This window comes from Indicator indicator, chromosome 1 (genome assembly GCF_027791375.1).
Source record: "Indicator indicator isolate 239-I01 chromosome 1, UM_Iind_1.1, whole genome shotgun sequence".
NCBI lineage: Eukaryota > Metazoa > Chordata > Aves > Piciformes > Indicatoridae > Indicator > Indicator indicator.
In genome coordinates, this window is record NC_072010.1 from 92,990,275 (window position 1) to 93,000,792 (window position 10,518).

The window sequence follows — 10,518 nt, forward strand, 5'->3', positions numbered from 1 at the left end:
TCAGAACAGTGAGGGTAGTTACTATACAGCTCTGCTCTCTTTCAGGACTATGGGATCCCAAAACATTTTGGCCTCTTTTATGCTATGGGAATCGCTCTGATGATGGAAGGGGTGCTCAGTGCCTGTTACCATGTCTGCCCTAATTACTCCAATTTCCAGTTTGGTAAGCTGAGTTTCCTTTCACCTTTTGAGCTGGAAGTAGGGATTTGCCATGCTTTGTTTCCTGCGGAGTTGTTACATTTCCCATCCCTCTATCCTTGCAACCCTCCCTGAAGTCTCTCTGTTCCAAGGCTCACTCAGGAGGCGGTGAGGCTTTGGATGCTGGGGAGTGACACATTTTACTCTCCTCTCCAGACCTTGGGACTCTAGTAGTGTGCTTCTGGCAAGATCTGCCTTTGCTTTTGCAGCTCAGTGTTTGAAGTTAGTAAGCGTACATACTGATTGGCAGAGGGCTCAAGCCCAGGAAGCCTTTGTCTACAGTCTCAGTGGAAAGTCCTGGGTCCTTCACCTTCGTGGGAAAGAGAAGTCATAGGCAGCATCTTATCTGTGTGGATTAATATCCAATGAGAGGAAATGGAGATGAGTGAGCCAGGTTATTCTCAGTGGTGCTCAGTGACAGTACAAGAGGCAATGGCCACAAATTACAACAGTAAACAGGGAAAACTATCTGAACAAAAGAAAAGTAAGGTTTTAAATTTTAAATTTTTTCTATTTCACTTTGATTGTCAAAGACTGAACAGCTTGTCCAAGGGAGTTGGGAGATACTAAAAAAGTCTGACTGGTTGTGGTCCTGAACAACCTTCTTGTAGCTGACGCTGTTTGAGCAGGGCATGTTGGGACAGACAATCTCCGGAGGTGTCTTTCAACCTCAGCCACTCACTGGTTCTCTGCCTGTTTCTGTGCTGCACTGTTAGGTAATTCTTTTCCCAGTCCCTTAAAGGTTTTGTTACCCCAGAGCGTGGCAGATGTGCTGCAAGATGTCAAGCACAAAGTGCTGTACTGTACAGTGCAGCATCAGGCATTGGTGCCAGTCAGCCTCGGGTTTGACCCTACTGCTTTATCTGCACTCAGAGTAACTGTCTCAGCTTGCTAGGAGTACCTGTCTTCACTGGTTTTGTTGTGTTCCTTCCATAGACACCTCCTTCATGTACATGATCGCAGGACTGTGCATGCTCAAGCTCTACCAGACACGACACCCAGACATCAATGCCAGTGCCTACTCTGCCTATGCCTCATTTGCTGTGGTGATCTGCCTGGCTGTCCTTGGAGTGGTATGACTCCCTCTTTAGCTACCTGCTACTCTGGAAGGGTGATAATGTAGCTGGGAATATAGCTTAAGTGGGCAAATGACTGGGGGGAGCAGCAGGGTAGGATGAGAGTGTGTTAAGCAGCTGCTGCCATTGGAATTCCTAACACTCTTGGGCTTTTCTCCTCCCTTCCCCTAGGCTTGCAGGGAGGGGAATAGCTCATTTAGAGAAAACTGCTCTGCTGCTTTTTGGACTTTGCCCACTACATGCCTTCCTTCTCAAAAGGAGAAATTATAACATATCCAGGTGTCTGGGCCCAAGCATGCAGCTGGTCTCCTGTGGGGTGGTTCACCTTGCAGGGTGAGATTGGCTGACCTTCCAAGACAAGTGTCCTCTACCTAATCGCTTGTGCCTCTTTTTCCCCTTTGGAAAACTGTGTTGCTGAGCACAGCTCCTGCAGTTGGCCTTCCTATCTTTGAAGAGGTGCAGGGCTAGAATAATGTTTGGGGAGCACCTAGGCAAGTTTCAGAAGTACTTGTCTATAGAAGGGCACCAGTAGTCACTGACAGGTCAGGCAGGTTACAGGGCTTTGTCTGTTTGCTCAGCTAGTGCTGAGCTGGGCTTACCTGAATTCCCAGCCTGTTTCACCTTGGAGGTCTCAGCTTCTCTTCTGTTAAAGGTTTCATTTTAATTCAGTAATAACCAGGCAAAATCCACTGAATTCTTGCTCTGAACTAGCAGCTACATCACAGTGGGCTGTCAGCCCCTTTTTGCCACACAGAATGCGGAATACCAGTTGATCCTGTGAAGGTCTTTCCAAAAAATCTCTTGAGAGCTGTGGTAGATTTGCAAGCCTGTGTTCAAACCACTGGTGTTTTCTTGTGGGATGTTGTATCTTTTCTTGTGGGATGCTTTGAAGCTGTTCAGTGGAGCTTACAAGCTGCATGTCTCCCTTGCTCTATTCATGTAGAGGAGGCTTTTCTACTTGCTTTTGGGATTATTTTTTTCCCCACACAAAAGGAAAAGTTCAGACAAGTGCTTCCTCCAGGGGAGGGGTGTGCATGGTCATGGCCTGATGGAAAACCAGAGTTTCTGGACTGTCCTTAGCATATAACTGAAAAATTAAGGTTTTAACATAGCATTAACCTGGATTTGTAGGTCATTTCCAGTCCTTAAATATAGTGAAAGTGTACGATAGGAGCAATTGCCTGCAGAGCAGTTTTGTCACCTTTGGTCTTCTACAGTGTCTACTAACAGTCTCCTACCTGCCTTTGCAAGAATCCAGCTCCTGGCCAGAGAGCTGCTGCCCAGCTCAGTAGAGAGCTTACAAGGGCCTGGGAGTTCCTGCATTTCTGCTCCTTGGGCAATCTGCCATACTTTAAACCTACCATTCTTGTCTGAAGGGACGTTCAGAAAGAATGGTCTCTCCAGAATGTTGAACTCTTCTTGCTCCTCTGTACTTTGTTTTGGATTTGTAGAGCTGTTCTCAGGTTGGAAGATTCAGGGGGTTCTCTTCCCTGTTCAGTGAGGTTGTCTAAATGCTCCATGGTGACACAGAACAGGAAAGGACTAGCCTGCTGATAACAACAGGTCTCAGTTTGCTTTTAATACGTCTTTGCTTTTAGGTGTTTGGGAAGAATGACATGTGGTTTTGGGTGATTTTCTCCGTGATCCATGTTTTAGCCTCGCTGGCTCTCAGCACCCAAATCTACTACATGGGCCGCTTCAAGATAGGTAAGTACTGACTGAACCATCTTGCTTTGGGGTGTGCAGGTGTATCCTTGTCCTCACTTGTGTGAACCACCTGTGCAGTGCACCTGTGAGCACAGTCCCTTGGGCTTGTGTTCTGGTTTTCCTGTCCTCTCATCTGTCTGATCCTCTTTCTGGCCTCTGAAGATGTCCTGCTGCCACTGCTTCCCAGACCCATGGGAGTCAGCAGGACCTGTCTGCTTTGTGGTGTCAGAAGAGCTGGACTCTGAGGGAGTGTGCCTATCAGCTTCAGCCATCCCTAGCACTGTGCTCAGAACAGTGGACTATGTAAAACTGTCATGGGAGTGAGGAGACAGAGGGTCTGGTGAGGAGCCTGGCTCCTATGCTCTGCTTACAAATGTTTCTCCTTTCTCTTCTGCTCTTGCCTGCCTCAGATGGCCCTGACTCAGGTAACTGTCAGCAGCTCTCATTTTCTTCTGAAGTGACGGAACAGCCAGGCATGCATGGATGTGTGGGGAGGCAGGCTTATATGCTACCTAGCATTGGCCCTTAAGAAGAGAATTCAGTTTGTCAGCAGCACTGGCAGTTCTTTGGCAGGAAAGGGATGGATACAGTGTGGGAGAGGTCATGGCATGGGAGGCTTTTCAAGCCCCACATCTGTTGCTGAAGAGGGGTGGGTCTGTGCATGCATGTCTGTCTGTCTCTACAGTCAAGCTTTGAAAAGATTCTGAAAGCAGAGGTATCTTGAGTGTTCTCTGCCCCTTTAGGACCCTCTAAGGGCTGTAGGATCTGTTTCTGCTGTCTCCTTGCTTGTTCCATGGAAGGTGCTTCCTACACAGGCATATTTTTCAGAGATGTGGTTGCCAAGCAAGCCTGTCTGCCCCTACAGACAGGGCCTGTTTGACTCCTGGGCAGTGCCAGTGTTGAAGAGTTTTTTTTTTTTTTTTTAATTCATAATTTTTTATCTGTTGTTCTGGCCAAATGCCATCTGCGGCTGCCCTTCCGCTCAGCACAGACTGCTCCCAAAGGACAAGAAATGAATGTTCACACCTGGACCCCATCCACAGGATGGGTCCTCTGTCAGCTAGTGGGTGTCACACTGTCTTTCCTTGTAGGCATCTTGGATCTCACTCTGATGGCTGTTACACACAGAAACACTGTTCTGGCTTTTTATCCTCTTCTTTGACAGACTTGGGGATGTTTCGCCGGGCAGCGATGGTGCTGTACACAGACTGTATCCAGCAGTGCAGTCGACCAATGTACATGGTAGGTGATTTCTCAGCTCAGCAGTGGCTCAATTTCTAGGCAAGGTGCAGAGGAAGGAGCTGTGACTGTTTGGAAAAAAGTGATGCTTCCTTCTCTCTGCTGGGGAGTGGTTTACCCCCACCTCCAGGCCTCCCCTAATCTCAGGTTTGGTGAATAAAAAGCAGAGGTGATAGAAGCATGATAGGATCTGCCTTTGCTCTTACTCCTGGCAGGTGTCTATTCAAAGGGAAGCATGTGAGGTGGCACAGTGCAGCCTCACTGGGGAAAGCAGCAAGTGTTTTGGCTCTGTGGCCATCTCCCAGCAGTGAATAAAGTGTCAGACTTGCAAGCAAATTTGGTGCACTCGTTCACTCAGATGTAAAGAAAGCCTGACCAGCTTGAGATTGCTGCACCATGAAAGCAGCTGTAAGCATAAATACACATGCAACACAGGTGTAACACTTCTGCCTGCTGCCGCTACAGTGCTTCCCTAGCTAGTGGTAAGATGAGTGCAAAACAGCTCTCTGAATGTGTGGGATGCTGTCCAAAGCTTCCCCTGCTGTCTCTTTCAAGCATGTCCTTGCTTTGTGCAGTAATATCTCTGTAAAATGGAAGGAGGGAAGGAATCTAACTAGAAAATCAGTGGAAAGAGTAAAAGGATTTTCTGAACCTCAGGTGCTGGGCTTATCCTTTTTAGAATCACCAAATCATAGAACTGTTTAGGTTGGAAAAGATCTTTCAGATCATCCAGTCCAGCCATTATCTAACTCTACCAAGTCTGATGCTGAGCCATGTCCCTCAGCACAACATCTCTGTATCTTTGAAACACCTCTAGGGATGGGGATACAACCATGTCCCTGGGAACCCTTTCCCAGTATTTAAGAACCCTTTCAGTGAAGAAGTTTCTTCTAATAACCAAACTAACCTTTCCCTGGTGCAGCTTAAGGCCATTTCCTCTCATCCTATCACTTGTTACTAGGCAGAAGAGACAAACATCCCACCTGACTCCAACCTCCTTTCAGGGAGTTGTAGAGAGCAAGAAGGTTACTTCTCAGTCTCCTTTTCTCCAGACTAAAAAACTTCAGTCCCCTCAGCTGCTCCTCACACCTGTTCCCCTGACTCTTCACCAGCTTCACAGCCCTTCTCTGGACCCACTCCAACACCTCAATGCCTTTCTTAAAGTTAGGGCTCCAAAACTGAATGACCACACTCAAGGTGTGGTCATCCTATGCCTGATAAAGGCCAGGATGCTTTTGGCCTTCTTGATCACCTGGGCACATTGCTGGCTCATTCAGTCATATTTTTCAAATGTTTAGTCTTTCTTGCAACACTCATCAAATTTGTGAGGATCAGAGCAGCTTCCATCTGGCTAAAGCTCTTGCAGAGCCATGTGCATGTGTGTTTGCAGGAACCAGACTCCTAATTCTCATATAATGATATCCTGAATCTCTGAGACAAAGGTCTGTTTCTGCATTTCCTTCTGTTTCATATGGTCATCAGTGTCTTCTCTTCAGGACAGGATGGTGCTGCTCATTGTTGGAAACCTGGTCAACTGGTCCTTGTGAGTAGTGGGAGTTCTTGTGTTCTTGTGTACTTATGCATGTGGACAGCAAGATTCACTATTGACACAGGTGGCCTGAAGTGCTAGGGACATCCAGCAGTGTTTGTACAGTAACCCTGTGCTGGGGCCCTTCTGACACATTTTGGCAAGGAGTTTGATCTGATGAGTGCTGATGGTAAGCAGAATCATGGGCTGCAGTGCAGCACTACATGAGGCATCCCTGAGTGCTTTAGCCACTGCTGTCCCTAGTGGCTTTCCTCTGAGCAAGCTTGTGAAGGGCTGACCTGGTACTGTGGTGCTGGGTGGGTTGTGCTGTGCAAATAGCTGCGAGCTCTCTGGCACAGCCAGTATGCAGGAGACTTGACAGATGCTCCTTAGTCACAGAACCTGGCTCAGCATGAGCTTCATGGATGGAGGGATCAGCTCCTGGATGAGACCTATCCCCTGGGGTCTCTGCTCTCAGCAGCTTACTATGGCCAAGCTTTGCCTCTCAGCAGGGAGCAGCAGGGAACAGTGCATTTTCTCCATGGAACTGGGAGATATGGCAGTGCTGCTGTGTGCTGTGGTCTGGGAAGAGCAGCAAGTGGCTGTCAGTTTTGAGGGGGTACTCTGTCCTCCAAGAAAAAGGCTGTCTGATGTCCCTTCTTCCCTCTCTCTCAGTGCTATCTTTGGGCTTGTGTATCGGCCCAGAGATTTCGCCTCCTACATACTGGGGATCTTTATCTGTAACCTGTTGCTGTATCTGGCTTTCTACATCATCATGAAGGTAAAAGGAGGCAGCTGTAGCTGTCTTTGAGTTGCCTGTTCCAAATGTGCCTCTTTTCTGGATTGGGTTTGGAGGTTGGGTTCCTGTGGTGCTGCAGAGAGATGTTGGGGGGCCTTTGTGGGGCTCAGGGTAGGACAAGATGTTGGTGTTGGATGCTCTGTAGCCAGCTCAGGGGTGCTGGGCTGTGTCTCCCTGGGGTGGACAGCCCTTCACAAATGCAGATGGTATAGGCTGATGTGTCAGACCTGTGCATGGCTCTGACCTCAGGGAAGAAACTGGAGCACATTGTGAGGTTGTGTCTCTGTCTGCAGCTCCGCAGTTCTGAGAAGCTCCTGCCCATCCCCCTGTTCTGCATTGTGGCCACGGCAGTGGTGTGGGCAGCTGCCCTCTACTTCTTCTTCCAGAACCTCAGCAGCTGGGAGGTAAAATTCCCCTTTCGCTGTCCTTCTGTCCATCTCTTGTCATCTTTTCTGTGGTTTGCTTTACACAAAAAAATTATGGGGAAGAGTCACGGAGAGCTGAAAGGACCTAACTCCTTAAGCAGACTGGGAAGGGAGCGTGGGAGGCTGCACTGAGCCAAAAATGACTGTGATCCTGCAGCTGCAGAGAGAGTATTTATGACCCAGGTAATCTGGAAGTAACTCGTGCTCAGTAGGAGACAGAGGAAAAGCTGGGAATCTGTATGCAAAACTGGGCAAATCCTGACCGGTGCTGAATGGAAGGCTTCTCCCTGGAGCAGGTGTCCAATGGGGAATAACCCACTTGAGGTTGTTAGGGCTCTCTTTGGCCTGGGAGGCTCTTAAAATCCTGACTGGTTGGATACTCCATGGAAATGAAGGGCTTTGCTGGAGGGTTGTCTGGTGGAGGCTCTGCAGCTTGTTCTCTGCAGAGCCTCAGATGTGGAGACCAGAGCGCTCTCCCCAGATCTGTCTCTGAGTTTAGGTATGGCATAATGTTCCTGTCCTACTCTCACTACATGTCTGGTAAGCACAGCACTTTTTCCTGGCTCCTGCTTGGAGGCTTAAGAGGACAATCTCCAGAAGGTCCAGTGAAGCCAGCAAGGGCCCTGTGTCAGTGGATATCGGGTCCTGACCCCTGCCTGCTTCCCTAGGAGACTCCAGCAGAGTCCCGGGAAAAGAACCGGCCATGCATCCTGTTGGGCTTCTTTGATGACCATGATGTCTGGCACTTCCTCTCTGCAGCTGCCTTGTTCTTCTCCTTTCTGGTGAGTCCTGCTGATCCTCTGGCCTTGTGACATCTTCTTCATCCTTGTTCCTCTCTATCTGCCCAGAGGACCCCACAAAAGTTCCCCAAGTCCTCTGCATTTCTTTGCCTCTAGACAGCCTTCACAGGGGGTGCTTCTTGTCAGAGGGTTCAGGGGATTAGGCTTTCTCCTTCTGCCTTGGTTGCTCCCTGCACCTTCTGGCCTCAAATTCTTGCTGGGGGTGTGGGTCACACAGCTGTTGTAGGGAACCTGAAGGGTTGCTAATGTGACCAACCCTTTCATGAGTTTGTCCCCAGGAAGGAACCCTACTCCCTTTGACCCATGCAGAGTAGGGTCACTGATGTGGAGCTTAGCTTACTCCTGAGCTTTCTATTATTTGGGTAGTTGACTCCTGCTCTCATCTACTTGGTACCTCTTTTCAGGCCTGATGGTCTGTGTGGTGGCAAAGGGGGAGATGTCCCCAGCAATGGGGTCAGTGCATGGTGTTTTGGGGCAGTGAAGGGGCACCTTAACCCTAGCTTTCAAGGTGCAAACTGTGAAGGAGCTGTAGGGCCACATGCAATACCTGAGCTGTGGCAAACAATTGCCACCGTGCTGCCTGTCAGAGGCCAGTGATGAGGGAGCAGCTTACAAGCCATGTCTTCGTTGTGGCTGGGGCAATGGTACCTGCTCAGGTCCTTACAGCACTGCAGGCAGAGCTGCCTGTCAGCTATGACCTGCCAGAGTGACTGGCTTGGGGGCATTACAGAAACAAAGTTCACTTGGCACATCTCTGGGGGCTGCTGTTGTGATTCCTGTACATGCTGGAGATGTGGAGCAGGTGCAGTTCCTCTGCAAGGAGATGCCATCAGGACGTGTTCATTCTTTCTATCCTTGGGCTGGCCAGTGAAACCTGAAGCTGCCTTGTGCTTTCCTCTTCAGGTTCTGCTGACCCTAGATGATGACCTGGACACGGTGCGCAGGGACAAGATCCCGGTGTTCTGAGTCTGTGGGGGACGGGGACATAGTGTCCCAAACTGCTCAGCCAAAGGCATCTGTGGGGACTGACCCTGCTTCTGTGGCCAATCACCTCGTGGGAGCCATGCAGCTGGATCCCACAGCAAGCATGAAGGGGTACAGTGGTAACTGAGGTGGGACTGGGAGGGAGGACAACATTTACTCCTTTTCCTTTAACTCTGGGGCAAGCATGACCCAGTGGCTGAGGCCACTCTGCAGCCCTCTGGCTTGCAGGTGGGTGCTGAAGCCAGAGAGGAGGAAGGAAACAGGAGATGTGTTTGAGACTTCCGCTTCCCTTCCTCCCTGATGATGTGCTCCGCTTCCTTTCTGGTGAGAGGTCTTGACAAGTGCAACACAGTTCCTCCTGCACTGGCAGCCGGAATGCATACCCTGAAGGTTGCTGCTCTCAGAGCCCCTTCAGCAGCAATGAGGAGAGCCTTTGGTGCCTGTCCTGCAACCTCTGAGTAAGCATTGGACTCTAAACTGAGGTGGCAATGAGGGACTGTTTTCTGTTTTGTTTGGTTTGTTGTTTTTCTGGTGTGGTGGTTTGTTTTTTATTTTGAGAAACTCTTCCTGTTGCTGGTGGGGGAGTCATAGTAACAGGAGACTGCAGTGATGGAGGGAGATGGATGGGTAGAGTTGCCCACGAGTGCTCTGCCGGAACAGAACCTCCTGGCTTGCTCCTGTGGCCTCCCTCACACATCTTAAATATCCTCACTTCCCTCTGGTGACTCTATACAGGCTCTTCACAGTGATGATCGTCATGGCACCATCAGAGGACTCTCCTCAAGTGATGCTAAGAAACACTGTGCTGAAGTCACAGCCTTGTGCAGTGGCAGCTTCTTGGCTTCTGCTGTGTGGCCTTGCTAAATGGGCAAGATAAAATAGGAAGGCTGCTCAGCAGCCTCAGACTTCCTCCTTCCTCAAGTTTGCTTTGGGAAAACTTGGCAAAGATTTCCTGTGATGGGCTGGGAGTGTGGAGGAGGTTTTGAGGCAGTTGGAGTTGATCTCTTCAGCTAAAGATCCAAACCAACCTTCTTTTCTCTCCAACTTTTCTGCATCCGAATTAAGTTTTTTCAAATACCTCTGCACTTATTCCTGAATTCTTTAGTTATTTAAAAAATGAGAATAAGGTTTGAATCCTTTCAGGCCTTGCAGCTCCAGTGTTACATGTTTTGCTAATTTTGAATTAAAAAGTATTCTTTGAGGCCTGCTGTCCTTATTCTTGTAGTTGTCTGAGTTTTTTTCTTTGGCCTATGTGCATGTACCCAATGAGGCAAGGGCTCCACTCCACTTTTGCTTATGAAAACAGAAGACTCTGGTAGTTCTCCACTTCAAGTCTGTATCTCCTAGAAGGGTTTTGCACTAACTCTTTTACTTTTTCTAAGTTGGAGGTTGTCAAGATGGTCAATAAAATTGAATGTTCCTGATTATCTGCTCTGCAGGTTGATCCTAGTTCTTCCTGCTCTAGCTCTAAACAGCAGCAGAGAGCACTTGAGGCAGAGGGGTACCCAATGGTGTCACACAGCTGATCTCATTCTTAGGACCTTCAAAAACAGTATCCTGAGTGGAGGTGCAGATGACCTGCTTGTTCTCTTGCCCAAATTGCCTTTGTGAGGCTAAATAGAGTAAAGAACAGACACTTGTTATTGTAGCCCCTTTGGCAGAGGTGAAGAGAAGGCTGGAGGAGGAATGACACAAGAGGCAGACAGTTGTTATCTTCCCAAATAGAGTTGCTCTGCTTCAGACCCATAGATGCACTTCAGGC

At 48.9% G+C, this 10,518-nt stretch overlaps 1 protein-coding gene across 1 annotated transcript in view; it reads left to right on the top strand.

Moving 5' to 3' along the window:
- The window catches only part of SIDT1 (SID1 transmembrane family member 1), a 29,640-nt gene extending 20,902 nt beyond the window's left edge, over positions 1-8,738 (top strand). Inside the window, exons 15-24 of the mRNA XM_054399803.1 lie at positions 46-163; positions 1,135-1,271; positions 2,873-2,981; positions 3,392-3,406; positions 4,147-4,223; positions 5,717-5,763; positions 6,424-6,529; positions 6,841-6,951; positions 7,641-7,754; positions 8,676-8,738. Coding sequence (XP_054255778.1) covers positions 46-163; positions 1,135-1,271; positions 2,873-2,981; positions 3,392-3,406; positions 4,147-4,223; positions 5,717-5,763; positions 6,424-6,529; positions 6,841-6,951; positions 7,641-7,754; positions 8,676-8,738 — 897 coding nt within the window. The remainder of the gene's footprint in view (positions 1-45; positions 164-1,134; positions 1,272-2,872; positions 2,982-3,391; positions 3,407-4,146; positions 4,224-5,716; positions 5,764-6,423; positions 6,530-6,840; positions 6,952-7,640; positions 7,755-8,675) is intronic.
- The last annotated feature ends 1,780 nt before the right edge of the window (positions 8,739-10,518 follow it).